This window comes from Melospiza georgiana, chromosome 5 (genome assembly GCF_028018845.1).
Source record: "Melospiza georgiana isolate bMelGeo1 chromosome 5, bMelGeo1.pri, whole genome shotgun sequence".
NCBI lineage: Eukaryota > Metazoa > Chordata > Aves > Passeriformes > Passerellidae > Melospiza > Melospiza georgiana.
The window spans coordinates 26190700-26210406 of NC_080434.1; the positions used below are offsets into that span (position 1 = coordinate 26190700).

Genomic DNA, 19707 nt, shown 5'->3' on the forward strand with positions numbered 1-19707 from the left:
TTTAAAAATATATCTATTCTCTTAATTTGGCAATCAGATAATCAGAAAAACACCATTAGAGAGCCTGCAGAAATCTGAGTCTACCAGCCAACTGTTTTTAACTGAAACCATCCAGTTTGGCTTCTGCTTTGCACATTATTTCACAGCCTATAAATAAGAATGGAATGTGATTAGTTTACCTTCATATGTATTAGTTGTGGAGAGGTATGTTTTTGTTTCTATATGAATCACCACAGCATCTGAGGAAGGTGAGACACTGATGACTCCAAAGGTTCCTCCCAGCCTAAATCCTTTTATGATAATTCCATTTGTAGCTCTTTGGTGACCTCTGGGCATGTATCAAGCTGGTGAAAATTGGTGGGGTTCTGCTTTGAACAGAACTCCAGTGATACTGTGTCTCGAAATACAAAACTTTCCTTTCGTTGTTGACAACAAATAGCAAAGTCCTGCCCTGTTGGAGTTTTGCTACACATCTTGAGTTTTAAACTGCCTCTAAAAGAGGTACTTCTCCTCCATTCCTATGTGCAAGCAAGACAATGGCAAGACTTTGTGTCTGAACCATCAGACTGAACTTTGTCTAAAATTTTTATGTTCAGACATTTTAACACATCTGGTCTGGTTGTGATGCTGCCCTATCATTCCATGGTTTTTTGCTTTACACAGAGGAAGGTTAAGCACTGGCACAGATTGCCCAGAGAGGCTCGGAATGCCCCATGCCTGGAAGTGCTCAAGGCCAGGTTGGATGGGGCTTGAACAACTTAATCTAGTGGAAAGTGTCTCTGCTCATGGCAAGGGGGTTGGGACCAGATGATCTTAAAGGTCTCTTCCAACCCAAGCCATTCTATGATTCTGTGTTTTGCCTGCAGTGACCAAAACCTGTATATATGAGTGTTGTCCCCTGCACATAGATTACATTTTAAAGCAACTCAGAAACAGGACCATGTTGGGCCCACCAACAGAAGCCTAGGAGTTTAAGGTTGGTCTGCACTGAGGCTGTAGAGATCAACAAACGTGTCTGGTCAAACTCCTGATCTGGAAATAAATGGCTTGGCAGGATGAAGACTGTTCGCATATAACATCATCTAAAATTTATGCTGCACCAGGAGGTTCATAAGATACAGAAAGGCACTAAAGATTTAGACTCATAACAGTTAATCAACCTTTTCTGCCATGTTGGCTCATTATGATATTTCCTACCATTGTTTCTTCCCTGTACTTTTCCAGATATTTGTATGGTGCCCTGCTGTGAAGCAGTTTACTCAAATGAGCCTCTTATCCCATCTGAAGCCTCCTACTGCAGAAATCAGCACTTAAAAGCACTTCTCTGGATTCAGCACTGTGCCCCAGAAGCCCCCTAATTTGAGGATCACATTTTTACCATCACAAAACACTCTTGAAGGCTGTGAATCACTTATCAATAGAATACATTCCTAGTCAGCCAACGTAGCTTGCAGTCAAGGGCATGTGCAAATGACACCACTGTTAATTTAAATATTAACACAGCAATTAATACTTTACTTATAATGGTTAAACACAAAACAATGCCTAAGGCATGGCTGCCTCATGAGGCTGGAGTGGCCTGAGATGCCAGACCTACCATTTCGACCATTTTGCTTCAAGGTATTTGCTGACAGCTGAATGGCGCTTCCATGGCCCATGTTCTGGGGAAACTTGAGATCCTCCAGATTCCCATCTGTGCTCAGTCTCGCAACTTCCAGCTCTGTGTGCAGGAGAGACAGACACTAAGAAAAAAATCTCTGCTGAAATGATCTTCAACATGATATTTCAAAGCTACAAAATGGTGTTCCAGACCAGCTGAGAGGAGGGGAATTAACTTACAATGCTGCGTGCTAGAATGTGTTTGGGCTCCTATTTCTTTTTAAATCTTTGCCCTGAAGAAGTTTTAAATTTAATTAAAAAAAAAAGGCGCACAAATAAATTCTACTCTCTGTGGAAGACAAAAGACAACCGGTTCTTGTAAACAAGAACCTCAGGATATTAAGGACAACGGTTAAAATGAAAATCTGAGAATACTAGTTCTTTGCCACTGGCGATTGGTACTTTCTGTAAATGTTATCAGTGCTCAGGATCTGTATTCATGGAAATAGAAAGAAGAGTTGTTCTCATTTTACATATGCACAGTGGGAGTGCTGGTGCTTTCCATCATGCTTGTTTTTTAATTAAAATCAACAATCAGCTGAATAAAGACACAAATTTGTATGAAATGAAATACAATTGCCTTACGATGAACAATCCCCCTGTGAAGCTCTGCTCTCGTTGCTCTAGCACAGATTATACCCTCAAAGCCGGCAGTAATAAAGACAGGTCAGACACTCATTTTCCATGGGATTTCAAGGGTAGAGAGCTGCCTTACTCCTTTAGGCTCTTTTGGAAAGACTTTGAAGTCCTTCAGACAGAGGCCCAAGACATATCTAACGAATCGCTCTCCAATTAATCTAGGGACCAAACCAAAGCCAGGCTTCACAGCCTTTACTCTTCCACTGTCTGCTCCCGGTACTGATGGGATCTGCCCCTTACGGATGTTGTCAGTGTTCTCCCGGACGATGTCTGTCTTCAGCAGGTTGTCAGCCAGCACGAAGGCGCTGTCCTCCACCGTGTCCAGCAGCTTGGTGGCCGCACGCTGCTGCTCGCTCGCGTTCAGGTCCCTCCACGCATTCAGAGCCTGAGGCTGCAGGAGGTTGTTCACTGTCTCCACCATGGCCTGCAAGGCAGGGGGATGGAGTGAGAAAGGGCTCCAGCAAACCCAAAGCACCACAGACCTCCGACATATGCTCAGTCCCATCCTCCACACACATCAGTTTACAGGGGGATGACAGCATCTCCTTCCCCCACCCATTAGGGAAGCCTGCAATGGAGCAGGACAACTTTTATACCATCAGATGGGACAGGGAGGAAATACTGATATTATTATAAATGCAGGCTGGGAATGGTGCTTTTCTGCTTCCATAATCATCAGCTCTGGGTTTGGAAAAAGGAGGAATTAGGGCAGGTGGGGAAGGAGGGGTAGGAGGAAGATGACGGTTAAGGAAAAATGCAGGAAAAACCTATCTCAGCACCAGAACTCAAGAGCAGGGCTGGGGCACGCCAGGAAGGTGTTTGGTATCTGCAAAGGCTACGCTCCCTCAAATATTTCCCAGCACAAAACCTCTGGCAGGCAGCCATGAAGACACAGAGATAGCTGAGTTACAGCACTTCATCCAGAGCAGCAGCAGCAGGTGCCCGTAGAGATTTAGATAAGACACTACATCTCAAATCACTGCATTCAGGAAGGAGCCAGCCCTGCGGAAACTGCTTCAGTCCCTCCTACAGTGCACCTTCTGCCCTGGGCTGCCACACAAAGAGCTCTCCCATGGATAACTTCCCACAGGTTAATCTGGATGCACACACAGGATCACACAAAACTGCACTGGTCTCATAACTGCAAAATTACTGCAGTAGAATTTACCCAAACCAAAGGCTTTTCTCCACCTAAGTTCTCTGCTTCCTTACTAACCATAGCTGACTCAACCCCTTTTCAGTGAACATTTTTTAATGAGACCAGCTGTACCAGTTGATAGAAATGATTGTGCAGAGGAAAAGGATAAAAAATAAGCTACTTTGATCATGCTTTCTTCAGCTGGTTAGGGTCTAGTCACCAGGCAGGCCTACCCCACAGAGAAACACCTCCATGGCCAGCTAAGGCTGACTGCAGAAATCAACCTCCCATTCAATTGCTGTTTGTAATGATTTTCTTTATGCTGAGCACATAGGCATCAAACCCACACCTCTGCTCTGCAAGCTGATGACAGTCCCATGGGACTTCAGCATTTTCCAAGCCTAAAGTGTGCCCCATGGGCTCACTGTCACGGGAATACTTCATTATTTATTCCTGATACTGTTGCTAAACCCATGGGTGGAAAGAAGCTGTGGCACAGACCATTCTCCATCAGAGCCCTCAGGAGGAGGGCTACAATGGCAACACATGGCACAGAGAATCCTGACTCACTCACCAGTCATGGTCAGGTGCAAATGAGCAACGGGAGGATATGATCACATCAAACTAGAATTTATTGCTATATCCACATGACCTTAACAAGCATTTCAATTACAGAAAGGTTCGAGGAGAAAAAAGGCAGCTAGAACTGCCACTATTGGTGCTTTTAATCCCAGCAAATGTACCTTCTTTGAGTATGGAAGGTTTCTCACACCATCAGGTTTCCTGTTGGGAGATTGCACCATAATTGGGCTCCTCTGACAGCACAAAGCTTCTACTTTCACTGTTACATTTATTCATGGTCAATTAACTCATTTGTTCTTATGCCAAACCTCTCCTATACCATAAACAGAACAACACACTCATTTGGTCTTAAGTGGAACTTGATAAGCATAAAGCAATTTTTTAAACTGATTATTAAACTGATTTTCCTGAATAGTCTAAAAATTATCTTAACACATTTGCTATGCACTTGCAACAAGCAGGTTAAAATTAGTAGTCAAGAAGAAATAGAAAAATCCATAGCATTTAAATCTGATATTTTTCTGTGTTTTAGAGTTTGGAAGCCTGATCTCTGCAGCTCTTAATAAAATTCTGTAGTATATTATGGTAGCTTATCTCTTCACAGGCAAAAAAAAGGTGGTGTTCTTTCCCAGTGACCAAAAAGCTTGATTATTTTGTGGTGCAGCTTCTACACAACATGGTGTAAAGACCTTTTATTCCTGGAAAGCAGAAAATGAGGATTTTTCTCCCCTTTCAATGTTATCACACAATTTGCCTTACCTCCATTTAGCTCAGCTCCTACCATTGTCTTAAATTCTCTGCTAAAACAACATCCTGCACACTTTTATCAATATCTGAATGGTGGAAAATGTCTTTGTAGCAGATCCAGCTCCTGGCTCTGGACAGAAAGGTAATGTCTATTCATCAGAATATGAAACAGATGCTGAAATATTTGCATTACAGTGAAACATCTGCTGCAAAGACCTTACCTCAGAAAAAACTATTTTATCTAATGCATTAGGTTTTTTTGTTTTACATGTGCACATATGTGTGCATGCAAGTTTGAGAGAGAACACCAATTAAGCCTAATGTGCCGCTTCCTGCACCATGTGCTCTCCCCACACAATGCTGAGCATCCATCCTCTGGAAGTGATAACCTGAAACCAGCCACTTCACATCACTTTGGGTCTGGGGTCAAACACAAAAGCTCCAGGAAGATTTCCAAGGACTTTGGGTCACATCCTTGCCATGCATCTGAGCAAAGCTGGTAGACTGTCTTTGTTGGCATTACATCCGAGATTAATTTAGTCCCCAGCTTTTCCCAGAGGGTCATTCCCCTCACCTGTCTCAGTGCATTAATCAAGTGTTCCCCACATTATATTTCTGAGTGCAGCACTTCATTATGGCCGAGTGCTGTGGGCTGAAGCCAAGGAGATGAGGTGCTAATGAAATGTTTGCATTTTGGACAGGAGCTGAGGTAGGTGTTTAAATGAAACAAAACAGCTGTTATAGCAACAGTGCCTTGTGAGACAGAGATGCCAACTGGGAAAAGTTGGGCAGGGGAGTGGGAGTTGTGGGAAAGCAGGCACACATGACAAGGATAGGCCTGTGTCTTTACATTTAAGCTGGGCCTTTGTGATTTACAAGGGTTTGGCACCTGGTCCATTGACTCTGCGGTCTGATGAAGCTCCAGCATAGAAGAAACAGCTGTGCCAAACTTCCAGGAAAACCTCTCAGTGACCAGCTGGAGGAGGTTTAGCCCTGAGAGAGAACCTTCCAAATGCAGAAGGCATGGGATAGGAGTGCTTGGGAGCTGATGGCTTGATAGGTTTTACCTGAGATCCCTGGGGATCCTGATAAAGGTGGGACTTTCAGAGGGAAAGTTCTGACCTAGTTTCATCTCACCCCACTTCTAGCATTTAATGTGCAGCCAAGTAGGGAGCCCAGATACTGTCCAGTTTCTCTTTCCCCATTGAAAAGAGAAGAAACTACCTCAAGAATTATCTCCATTTCACACAAAACCACAAGAGACCAAACCCATCCATAAAGAAGCAAACATCTGTTACAGGATGCTGCGTGACCTTGATTGAAGACCCTGTCCTTGCTTCCCAAGCTAAAGAATTACATCTCCCGTGGTTTTCTGCTCTTCCTCTGCCTCATCCCTCTTCCAAATGCAACTCATCTGAGCTTCTTGCAAAATAAAAATGTGGGGCTTGGAGCTCAAACATACCTCAACACCACACACAGCACAGCACCAAACCAATGCTGTGATTACTTGGACTTAGAGTAGACAGCACACGCACACAGATGCACCAGGAGAAGGACAAAAGTAACTCAAATTAGATCAAGAGAAAGCTTTCATAAAGCACAGCTTGCTTGTTTGTAGGCTAAGATCAAATGAGGGAAGAAGAGCATGGCAGAAGGGAGCCAAGAGGGCAGAGTTTCCATCTTTCTGTGCTGAGATACACAGCACAGCTTTATGCTCTCTGTGATGTCAGGGTATCTACACATGCAAAGCCAAACCCTCTAATTACCAGCCTGTAAAGAGCAACCATCCTGGGTCACTGAATTTTAGACACAGTGGACCTTTCATTTCCCCAGCAGTGACTGCAACTGGACATCAAGAGAAGAGCAAGACCCTGCTGAGCACAGAAGACAAATCCCATGATGGTGATGCCTTTCATTATGTGCTTATATAGAACCACAGACTGTATGTTCAATGCAAATAAATGTTAATAAATTGCAGACAGAGGTTTTTCCCAAAAAGGCATGTGCTCATGGTTTCTTGGTTCTATCCTAAGGTTACAAAGAAGAATCAAAATGTAAACCTTCCTTCTTAGACACTTACAAATTGGTATTAAAAGATGCATTGTAAAAAGGAAATTAATTAGAAGCCTTACAGTAATTATGCATTACTAAAAGGCCAGTTGTACGTATCCCCATTGATTTCCTTTGTGACAGCTGCTACATTTCATTAAACTGAATTTTGCTTGTTCATTTATTCTTCCTCCTCTCCTCTCCTCTCCTCTCCTCTCCTCTCCTCTCCTCTCCTCTCCTCTCCTCTCCTCTCCTCTCCTCTCCTCTCCTCTCCTCTCCTCTCCTCTCCTCTCCTCTCCTCTCCTCTCCTCTCCTCTCCTCTCCTCTCCTCTCCTCTCCTCTCCTCTCCTCTCCTCTCCTCTCCTCTCCTCTCCTCTCCTCTCCTCTCCTCTCCTCTCCTCTCCTCTCCTCTCCTCTCCTCTCCTCTCCTCTCCTCTCCTCTCCTCTCCTCTCCTCTCCTCTCCTCTCCTCTCCTCTCCTCTCCTCTCCTCTCCTCTCCTCTCCTCTTCTCTTTCTGGTGAGAGTACCTGGTTATGTGGCACACAGTTAAAACCTAGGAGGTTTGAACTCTGTATATATCCAATGATACCACATCTGTTTAATTTTCTCTCACTGTACCAACATCCAAGACACCACTCTTTGATTAAAAAGAATTTTGCAATGTAAAATCTCTCTTTAACTGAGACTCAACACTGAAAACCACTCAGAGATGTTAGAGGTACTCAGATCATTGCCAAATTTGGCACTAGACTGCAATGTGCCATGGTGCTTAAGTACAGCAGCCCTAACCTTAGAAAACCAGCAGCTTTTCTAGAGTTAGGATCACTTTAAACCTTTTTTGTTCATTTTGGCCTCTTGCTGAGCAGCTGATGGAAGATCAAAAATCTCAACAAACCTACAGCTGGAGAAAATACTGCTTTATGGCAAGTGAATACCAGCAGGTCCTACAGGGAATATTGGTTGAATCCTTCTGTTGAGTAGTTTTCAAATATGCAGTTTGTCCTTCCTTACAAAGGAGCATCTCCTTAAGAAGAGACTGAACACACTTTATTTAGCATGAAACTTACATCAAGGACTTAACTCCTACAGCAGCTTTGGGAGAATAAGACAGTGGCACAGGGCAATAAAGCATCACTTTTGCAATGACATCTCTAATTAAAACATCTGGATTTTATAACCTGTAAAGCCCTGCCTCATACCGCTGACGCTTCCTTGATCTCACAGGAATATCTCATGCAGCACACTTTCAAAAATTAGGATATAAGGAGCTGCAGCCACGTGGCTTTGCATAGGCAGGCTAAAATCGTGGCTGGTGCATGAAGCAAGCAGTGCTTTGGTACCCCTGTGCCAAAGGTGTTTGCCAGCACAGACTTACATAAAGAGATTTGTTCACTCTTCCTGAAAACAGCGGTGCTCAACCTGCAGAGTGCAATCACACAGGCACAGCCTCAGGCCATGCTTAAGGCCTGAGTTTCTGGTCCTGCCTGAGGTCTCCCCACAGAGCTCCAAAACAAATGCGTTGTCTTTATCTGAAAAATGCAAACACGTAACTCACCCACTTTTTATAACAGCTTGAGGTTTTGTGGCAAATCAGCAGAGAAAAAAAGCACAAAACTCCTTTCAGGCCCACACTTCACAGTGAAAATGAAAAACCCATCAGAGAGCAGATGCACTGAAATGTTGATATGGTACAATGATCACAACGTTATGCTCTTTTTTCCTTTTTCCTGACTGGAAAGCAGTGGTACTTGAAAAAACTTACTTGTCTCCTTGCTCAAGAATAGCTGGTTTTGCTCTGTATTCGTATTAAACACCCAGTGCTAAAACAAACCCTTTCCTCAAGCTATCAATATTTGCAAGCCTCCAAACTAATTGAGTTAAAGGCACAATCAATGCCATTGACCACAAATTCTGCCAGCAAGTTCTGCTGGAACTTGTTTGACTCTTGCCTCTGGCCAGAAAAAGCACCAGTACAAGAGAAACTCCCTTTAACTCTGAATGTACCTGGTACAGTAGAAGGAGAGGACCAGCATCAAAGTATGGATGTGGGGACACAAATACTTCTGGAAAGGTTATTGCATTGAGAGGGACCAATTGAGGAAATAACATGTCTTTTTGGAGTGGCAAATGAACAGCACCTCAATCCCACTACACAGGGTTAATCAATCAAAAGATTACACTCATCCACTGTGTGGGACTTCAGGACAAAAAGAGATGCACATGTCACTTCTTCAAGCTTTCTAAACAAGGAAAATGTCATTTGGCTACATGATGGCTTTAAATCCTACTTCTTAGCTGAAAAGTGCCTTCAAATCTGTCTGACAAGGCTCTTCACTCTTGGATGAGTTTTTTCCTTGACATTTATTCTTTTAATTCAAAATCAAAATTTGTCTCTGGTCAAAGCATCAGTAAGCTCAATGGAGACAATTTCTTACAGGGAAGCCCAGCCACTGTCTAACGTTTTTTAAAAAGCAACACTGTCATCACAAAACTGTTGTAACATTCAGTGGAATGGACAAACATATTTAGACTGAAAGGAGCTCAGCCACAGTGAGTGCTTGAAAATAAATAAATCATTAGAATATCTACTGCTAATCTTTGTTACTGCCTTTAAAACTAAGCCAGAAGCACCAGCCTACATCTGGCACCAGAGTGGTGATTGGCAACAAGAGAACTTCCCATGACCACGCAGAAGAATTTCTAAAATTGCTCCACAAATTGAGAGCAAAGGCTCCCAAGAAAAAGCATGCAACCCTCTCTCTTCAACTACACAGAAAATGTTTTTGCTGTGGCTACAGGAACTGTACTGACTCGGAAATGGCCTGAATTCCAGCAGTGCTGAGAACTCACTGTAGTGAGAAGAAAGGCACTGACCTTTATTAAAATTAGGCCATCTACAAAATGCTTAACTATGGAATTAATGGTCTATTACTAGGTATGCAAGGTTTGCAATCTTGGCCTTGAACTACCAATAATCTCCTAATGGGAGCATGCAAAAAATAATAGGCAATATGAGAAAGAGAACAAGGTTACAAATTACAGGTTATGGTTTTGCTTTACTTACTATACGAGGAAGAATATTTTAAGGTCAGAAGGCATCCGTAGAACTGACATAAAAGGAATTGATTGGGAAGAAGGAAATAACATACGATCTATTTCATCTAATGAGATCTTCCCCGCAGAATAAGCTGAGAACTGCATTTATGAATCATCTGTATTTGCTGCCCTACTGTTTGGGATTTGAAACCATACAGGCAACTGCTAGAGTAATTACACTAGGGAAGCAAGCAAGGCTGTTGCAAGAAAGGAAAATGCCTCTGACAGGATATCCACAGCCTTCAAGAAAACTCCTGGGGAGTCTGTGAGGCTCATCCTTTCCTCCAGCGGTTCAAATCAAAGGGACATCTCCCGCTGCTCCCTGTGCCAATTTACATTCAGACTTTTTACCACGGACACCAGATACCAGGAGTGACTCAGACTCAAGCAGAGAGTAAGCACAGAGCAACATAGAAAACACTAGATTTTTTTTTCTCAGTTTTGCCGTGTGAGAACCTAACCATAGGTGTAGCTGAGTTGTAGGTGGATGAACATGGGATCACCTTCCTTTTTAACATTTATGCAATGAATTTTGGAGTCTGGTCACAAACTCAAGGCTGCTGCTTTGATCCTCCTCTCCCTTAACAACAGGCTCACTGCAGCAGAAACATGCAGGGTGAGGATTTCTAGTTTCACTCTTGCTGACACAAATCAAGTGCAGGTTTCTCAAGCTGTGAAGTATATTAAGTTCACAGAGTTTTAACAAAGGACTACCAAACCACTGAACCTCACCGTGAGTCACACTTCTTTCAGATGTCCTTTTAATTATATTAAATGAAAGTTTTAGGCACTTTGATGCTGATGGGCAAACATCTCGATCTCTTGAAAAAGCAGCTAAAAGTACTCCCTGTAGCTATAGTTAATATACAACATTGTATGCTCACTGCTAGCCAATTTATTCCAGCCACTTTAACAACGATACCTCGCCTGACAGGCTGCGCAGAATAGCATCAGGAGTCAAGCAATGCACAAATCATCAGAGAACTCTCAGAGTTGTTTGACACACACTGCAGAGCTCTCTGTCATACAGCCAATTAAGTGACCAAACAAGGAACTTGAAAACCTTCATTAATTTGCCTCTTTTTTTATACAAATGGAGGTTAGAGTCTTTCTTGTCAGAGGGGCAACCAGAACGCAAGGAAACACGGCATAATTCAATTTGTGCTCCCTCTCAGAGTTGCAAGTTTCTTTCGTTTAGTCTTCATGGAAGTTGCGACCAATCATGCAAGCAAGAGAGAAGTAGGACAAACAGAATTAATCCACTTTAAATAGTACTGGCTAAGTCCCAGATGCACCTTTTATCTGATGAGAACTACTAGGTTAGCAAAGAAAAAAAAAATAAAGTCTCTTCTGCTCAGGTCTAAACCTAATGCCTTGAATTCTCTGAGGAAAGCCTTTCAAATTTTGCTTAGTGCAGCAATTCAAACAGCACATGTTTCAAACAAGAAGTGTTCAGAAAACTTCCAGGAGAACCAGAAGGACAACTCTGCAACCTCCTGCCACTGTCTGCTACCAGGAGCCTGCCATCCTCTCAGCACTGTGGCTTCATGTGTGGCTCTGATGACACCACACCCAGAAGCTCTTGTAATTACCAAGGGGCAGGTGGCACCTCCATCATTGCCATTTGCTATCCAGACCAGTGCAGAGCTACAGAAGTGGGCAAGCTGACTTACAGGGCAGCTCAGAGGATGGCAGGAACCAAGAGCAGCCAACTCCATTAGACGAGGAAGATGCTGCAAGAAGCAACCCTCTACTGCCTCCTTCCACCCTTTCCACAAAGCTGCCATTCACACTATCTGTTGTATTCACCAGCCTCTGGCTGTAAAACCACTCATACTGACTTTATAAAAGAAACCAAAAGAATGGGAACCCTGTGAAGTTTTTGTCTTCCAAGATGCTAATCCCAAACACAGCATGCAATTTCACAGGGAGGAGGCCTCTGCTTTGGCACTGCAGGGAAATTCATTGGCCTCCTGATGCCCCAGAGCTGCAGCCCACAAATCCAGGTGAAGCAAGCAGGTGAGCCCAGATTTGCAATCAGATGCATGAACATGATAAAGAGACTGCAAGCACGGGTGTGGTATGAGCCTTTAATAAAACCTGTGTTTCCAGCTACTAAATCAGCAAAATTCTCTAATTTTTTCCCCATGTTTAAGTTTTCTGTTTTAATACAGCCTCACTTACTACATTATGTGAGTACTTAGCCTTTTTTTTTTCTTTTTACTACCCCACCTCTGTTCCTAGAGGACAGGGGAATTGCATCCATGGCATTTTATGCTGGGGACCTGAGAAATACTGAGCACATGACACTTACTGAGGGGCATGAAAAAAATCTGTGACACCAAACCCAGTTTCACAATCCCCAAAAGTCAAGTGATTTGTTTTCTACAACTCCAGTGCTTCAGTTTAAGTACAACAACTTTTGGAAAATGAACAAACATCAATTCTGAAAAAACTGAAGGAAATTCATACCAGCTTATATCACAGACCAGCCACCAAACCAAGCCATGCTAATCAAATGCATCACCTATTGTGATTCATTCTCCCACATGATGACTTTTCCATCCCCTTCCCAAAACTGAGTGCAAGAACTTCAGAAAGGTGGGCAGAGGAGATGTAGATCTCTGCTCTCTAGAAGGCCAACCTCTTTGCCAAAGGAGCACCTTGCTGAGGCCACTCTGCCACCTTTTTATACACCTTGCTCAGCTCAGTCTCAGCTGACTGTTCATTAGTATCACCAATTAAAACTCACTTAGCAGTTTCTTGCTATCACCATGACTGAAAAATCTTCCAGCAACTGTCCAGTCATTGTATTAATACATATTCATCATGCCACCGGCTGAGTTGGTTCTTGCTGGATTTTTGAGACTAAAACAGATAATTTACCACATGTGAAACTCAAGAAGCAGCATTTGTAACCTCTATCTGCAGTCAATAAAATCCCTGAGCTTTTAACTCAACAAATACTGTGAAAGTGAACAAATTAAATCCATGTTTGTTTTAAAGGCACCCAAAGAGATGAGGTGATAATCTGATAATGCATTCCCAGTTTTATGTTTGAATAACTTGCAAAATTTCTCCATCCACTTTGCATATTTATTTATAGTAATTTATTTTGAGCTTAAGAGGACTTTACACATCAATCGTTACAGGGGCTCTGTCCTGGCTACCTAAATTGGTTAGCTCAATGAAAACAGTAAGACTGATTTTAGCAATTATTATCTTCTCAGGTCACCCTCCTCCTTCCAAAAAAATACCTTTCCTCAATGGCACTTTTGATATTCACAGTTCCTGGACATCTCCTGCATAAACTTCATAGTGCACCTTCCTTTGTCTAGGGAGCACAGAATTGAAGGTTCACTTCCAGTCCTCTGAGCCAAATTCAGCCAGGGATGCTCTTCACAGTGATGGGATCAGCATGAGGAGATCATGCCAGCAAAGTTGAACACTCTATTGCTCTGCCATCAACGCCACATGTCCCAGTGACTTCCCATGTTCCACTGACTTTACAAAGCCCAGGGGGTCACCACTTAAGATCTGTTGAAAAATCTCTGCTAAATTCCCTCAGTGAGCCCAGATATTTCACTTCCTGGTAAAGGATGAGTAGCCTGTAACAGGACTATCTGCAGTCACATCTAATTGCTACTACAGACAACCTCTCCCTCACTAGATTTTTCTATGACTTTAGCCACACAATTTTCCACCTGGAAGCATACTGTATGAAAATATGTCGAGATACGTTACTTTACCTCCATATAGTACAAAGCAGGTTCAATTAGGTCATCTAATTCATTCTTCAAGCCCTCTTTTACAGGACTGTCCTCTTCAATATATATAGCAGATTTGTCCATACCCATACTTAACAGCTCAAGCAATGAGCTTTCATCAGTTTTTATCTACTGAAGAAGTAGATGCATGACTAATGCTTAAACATGCAAGCAACCTTTCCAAGTGAAAGGAAAGGAGTCCTTGAAATTAAGGGTAAGCTGAAGTTTTTGCAGAGTATTCAGGCTTTATTCTATCAAGGCCAAGCTTTCTGTAGGGTGTATTAAACTCACCAATCGCTACTGTTTGAAAAAAGACAGAAGAGCAGGAGTGTGCATTGGCTCTGTGGAGAATGCCTGTGCAGCCAGGGGAAAGGACAGCTATGGATCAGGTAGCACACAATGTCCCCAACAGGACTGTGCAGAGTTAAAGCAGCCTCACCATGTTTCCAGTGGTACCAGTACACAAGGCAGCTAGCTTTGGAGTGAGCACTGCACTGCAAACTTTCCTAAATTCCATCAAATGCCTGCTAGTTGCTTTCTCTGGGATCCCAGATAAGGGATAGGTAACTCCATAACTCATCTTTATCCATCAATGTGTATGGAAGGGAACATGTGACTTTATCTTGTGACATTTTCCAAAGGGAAGACAGCCTACCAGCACAGAGGGGTACTGTTTCATTTCTAACAACCTAGAAATCCAGACCATCCAATCCCATTTGCTAAATGAAATTTGTGCTCACAAAATAAAGTCAGTACAGACTGTAGGAAGTGCAATTTTGCAGGAAAATGCAGGTACAGATAGCCCCCTCCAGAAACACAGAATTCATTTATGCACGTTTCACATATGCATATAAATAATGATCAACCACCCATAAGAACAATATCAACATTCACAAGCACAAGACAGAGATTAGAAGGTAAAACATTCACATTTCTTAGAGCAGCATTAACTGTCCTACAGTATACAAATAGATTTATATAAAAAACAACAAAACACTGGAGCAAATACTATAAGGCAAGGTGACAGGATTGATAAGATAACTTGAGGTCCCACTCCTGAAAAGCCCACAAGTGTGAACTTTCCAGAATGCTGGAGCTTGACTTTGTTCACATCAAACACAATGTAAGCCTATGAAAGTCAGGCCAGACCTGGGTGAGCTTTATGGGATGTTATGTTCATCACCCTATGCACTGTTTGCAGCACTCTCCTCCTTCCAAAATCTCTCTGTAAGACACTCTGCATTTCATTACAATCCTACCTCCTCTCTCCTGCTTAGTGCTGCCACTTTGAATTGTTCTCAATTTAGAAGTGTATAAGGGGAAGAAGGAAAACTAAGGAAATGCAGGTGGCAGTAGCATGAATGACATGCTGTAAGCAAAATCCAATTGGTCTGGAGACACCTCTGTGAGCAGCAATTTTGTGTTCTTTACTTGCACATCTCCACGCTGTCCTGTTCATTCAGTTGGCCAGATGAAATTTGTCAGATCTCTCTTGTGGTTTTTTTTTTCACTTTCTGATTCAGAGATTTTGTCCGAAATTTTTGTCAAGTCTGAGAGAAATGGGGCAGATCGGTGAGGTAAAAAATGACATTATTATCCTGTAACCTTAACCTTAGAACTTGCTGCCACAAAGGTGGTAATAATCAGATTATTCACAGAGACAAGACCCACTTCACAGTCATTCAGTCAAACAACTGGACACGTGTATTAAAAACACAAGAAATACCTGGACATAGGCCCTGCAAGAGCGCTCCCTTTTCTGAAGCTGAGTCCATAAAGAGAGCAGATTAAAGACGGAATAGAAAAAACAAGTTAGTGACAGAACAAGGGGAAAAAATAAAGAAGAAAATGCCTGTGAAAAACCCCTCATTTCTCTCTTAAACAGCTCCTGAAAAACCAACCAAACTAAAGGAGTGAGCGTGAGTTAGTCAGCAGTGGAAAACTGGAAGGACTGGCTCCAGAAATGTGGGTTAGTCCTTTTTCAGTGAAGTGAAGCACACTGGCAACTTTGCAAGAGCAGCTGTTAGATGGTAGAAGACTCTGAATTCTAGTAGAGATACTCAAGACATGATGTTTTCCTTACAGCTTGGAGATCACACATGACATTTCCATGTCAAACAAGGCTGGAAAGGATGAGGCTGATGATTATTTGCATAAGAGGAGCATGGGCTCTGCAGTCAGACAGTGAAATAAAACCAAGCTTCAGATGAGCAGGACCAACCCTAGGGAGCAAGACTTGGGCAGGACTGCACACTGATACAGCCTGGACCTGCATAGACCCATCCTGACAGACCTAGCAGGCATTCAGCAGCAGTGAGCTGGAATTGGTGAGATCTGCATCACTGCAATGAGAGCTCAGAAAACCAGGCTGTTCAGAGCCACTGGCTTGGCTGGGTATGTTTTTGCTGATGTGCCTGGCTGGAAATTGCACATCAACAGAGATTCAGGACAACTTGTGCTCTCAACACACAGCAGCACCATCCCATTAGTGCAGCTGAGAGCCAAATTTGTCCTTGAGAGTTTTGAGGCTCTGAAATAAACAAAATACACCCAGGTATCATGCAATGCCTAATTTCAATTTCTAATTCATCAATTTGGAACAGTAGAAATCTTCCTCTGGGTAAATCTGGCCAGTACGAAGACTTTACAGAAACAAATGGAGATCAAAGAAAGCCTTGCTGAAAATTACAGATACCCACTCAGGGGTCTTCCCAGTCTGAAATGGAACAATTATCACCTTAATTAAGCCTGATCCATTGGAAAGCATAAAGCTTTTAGTGACAGAAAAGTGGTTCCTGAAAGATGACATCTTTTAAAAATTCTGATTATGCCAGTTTATTTCAATTCATTCTACATCACTTGTAAAAAAACCCACCAGTACAAAACAGCACAGGTGATTACTCTCGGATCCCCAGCACATTTCCTTTAATGATTAAAAGGATATTTAATAGGTAGTGCTTACTCTATTTCTTCTTTCTGACTAAACAGCACTAAACAAAATTCTTTGCAAATTACTTTTTTCCTATTTTTTTTTTAAATACTCTTGATCAGTGAAGGGGAAAATGGAGCAGTAACTCTGCCGCCTTTTGTTTGCCCAATACTACTTCCAAGTTGAATTCATGCGTTCTTAAATGAACACAGAGCAGTTGCTCTTCTAAAGAATTAAGTGGGGAATGAGAGCAAGTAAATTACTGAGCCTGTCATTTGGATCACTGAGTCGCATCGCTGTTTTGCAGGACTTCACGTGGTCCAGAATTTTAATGTGGAATGCAATTGATTTGTATGTGTTGCTTGTGCAAAGCGGATGGCAGGGGGGAGAAACCTGCAGTGGGGACCCCAGAAATGACAGCAGAGCTGAGGATCTCTGCCTGGCCCAGTCTTCCCCTCCCCTCAGTAACTCATTCCTGCCCCCATGACACAACTCCATTTCATGTAACTGAAACAAAAATCATAAAGTGAGATAAAAACAAAGATGAAAAATATGTGCTTGCAAGCTGAATTGGCAAATGTTGTGTGTGGCTGGGATGCACCCAGAAGAACAAGCAGACTAAAACCATGAAACCTGTTAGTAAGTGACATTAATTGCTGGCTTTACCTAATACTGTCAGACATCACCATCATTTCAACAAAAAACCATGGTATGATTATAACAAATAATGTTATGCTGATGTAACAGTTAATACAATTATCACCTAGGTTGTTATGAAATGGCTAGAAGCAGCACTAATTAAAAGCATCAGGATAACCCAATTCTCAGCACATGCAAAGCACATGAGATGCAGGAGTTCAGCTCCCATGCGACTGAAATCTCAAACAACCCTGAAGCCCTTTGTATTTAAAACAGCGTCAGTCTACAATAATAGCTTAGAAGAAAAAAGACCAGGTTACATCTCTGAAAAGCATTTTTCTTCATAAAACACCTAAAAAATTTCAGGTTTAGCTGGGATCACTTATTCCTCATGTAATCCTGGGACCAAGTTCTGTTCATGCTTACATGAATGCCAGAACTGTCAGAGCCTGATCTGCAGCTGAGAACAAAATTCTGTGTCTTTTTTTAACTGGGTGGCCAATAAAACCACGTGCTCATAGATACCAGGGTCCGGTTGCTCTTTGTCCTGACAACCAGGACCACACAATTCATTGTGATAATGCTAGGTAAGTCCTATTCCATGTGTTTACATGAGATTCAGTGCTGAAGAGGGCCTTTCACTAAAGAAACCTTCAGCTTTAAATGTGTTCTTACAGAGCCCACAGCTCATGTTTTCTCCCACAACTGGGAAACTCCTGGCACCTTTAGTGCTATATAGCAATTCCACTCACTTCTGGAAATGACAAAGGGACTAACTAATAACTCTTCTTGAACTGCGGGCACAGAAACCACCCTGCTGCCATGCAGTCAAGGCGCTCCTCGGGCTAAGTGACAGGCCGTGACCAGGAAGGCCGCGTGGCTCTCACCTTGTTGAGGCTGCGTGCGGCGCTGTCCTTCCCGCCGGGAGTCAGGTTGCGGAGCTGCACGTCCAGCAGGTTGACGAGCTGCACCATGGCAGACACGGAGTAGGCGATGTCCCCGGCGTACAGGTGGTTCCTGGTGTGCTCCGCCAGCTCCCGCGCGATGTTGGCGGCCATCTCCCCCGACCGCATCTGCGGGGCACAAAGCAGAGGGAAAGGTCATGATTTATTAAAAAAATATGGATACTGATCTAGTACCAATATCCAGCTGTGATGGACAAAGACTCTCTAACAGTTCAAAGCTAGAAAGTGTATGTTTGCTGCAACGCCGGACAGCGTGCTGGATAGCTCCCAAATACACACCGCCATTTACAGGTGATTACAGAGTCCTTTTATCTACACAAGTATTGAATACCCAAAATACAAATGCATATTCATGACTTTGATACAACCCATTCCCCGCTTCGTGTGGTAATTAGTTCAAAAGCTATTAAGCATGCGTAGTTTGTTCCTCAAAATGAGTCAGTGGTCCCTTTCATGGGGAGGGTCCCAAAATGAGGAAGTAAATGAAGTCTTCCTCGTTCTGACCTTTCTACCTTATCAATGCAAATATGACAAATGAACTCTTGGCAGAAGTCCCATTCCCTGTCTTCATCTGGTTTCAGAACAGAGGAGGCCTACAATTGTCTTATGTTCCTAAAGTTATTTATCAGTTTCTATATTCTTCCTTATAAACTCAGCTAACCAAACATTGTGTTGACAAGCAATCAATTATTAGTTAACTACTAACTCTTAACTTCATCAAGGCCTACCCATTTCTTTTAATTAACTCCAATAAAGCTTATCTCTAACTGAAATCTTAGCTCCTCTAAAATCTTTAAATTCTTTAAAGTTTATGTCTCACCACCTGGCTGCCGGTGACAAGTCACTCCAGTGCCTTCCAACCCCACATCATTAATCGGCTAAACTCCCCTCAAGAGGAAGAAGAAGGAAGATGGAATAGAAGCATTTCCCAAGAAGTCAACTACAACAAGATTCTTCGTGGTTTGATCATGAATAGTTTTTTGAGTACAGTTTTCCCAGTCAACTACAGTGGCTTCAACAATTTCTTCTCACTAGGCACTGTTTTCCATGGGTTTTCCATGCTAAGGAAGGCTTTAATTAGCTTGTCCCACTGGCTTACTGTGTCACTTGAAAAAAACAATGTGAGTAGCCTCTCCTATCAAGAAAAAGCAGGTTCTGATTCCAGAATTTTATGCAATGGCAAAGGGATGATTTTTGTTACAGCTTCTGCACAGCAGAGTTCCATGTAAAAGGAGCAAAAATATATTACATAACCCAGAGAAACCAGAGCAAAAAGTTCACTATTTCCATCTTATTGATTTAATAATCAGGAGCTAATTTATCACTTGGCATCACTTGCCACACTAGCCACTGATAATGAGGCTAGCGACTCTCAGCACCTGTAAAAGCATTCCAACTCTAGAGTAAAAGGCTCAAGCAGAGGTCCACTAGAAGGGAAAAGCCAGCAGAGAGGCTGGCTGAATCTTCTACTGAAAGACTTGTATCATCTAGCTGAGC

At 42.6% G+C, this 19707-nt stretch overlaps 1 protein-coding gene across 16 annotated transcripts in view; it reads right to left on the reverse strand.

The window, feature by feature from the left end:
* ADGRL3 (adhesion G protein-coupled receptor L3) overlaps nt 1–19707 on the reverse strand; it is a 493129-nt gene that overhangs the window by 75927 nt on the left and 397495 nt on the right. For all 16 annotated transcript variants that reach the window (XM_058025189.1, XM_058025176.1, XM_058025182.1 and 13 more), the window contains 4 exons: nt 18133–18318; nt 15404–15442; nt 2539–2722; nt 1598–1720 (listed from right to left, as the gene is read on the reverse strand). In XM_058025189.1, coding sequence (XP_057881172.1) covers nt 1598–1720; nt 2539–2722; nt 15404–15442; nt 18133–18318 — 532 coding nt within the window. The remainder of the gene's footprint in view (nt 1–1597; nt 1721–2538; nt 2723–15403; nt 15443–18132; nt 18319–19707) is intronic.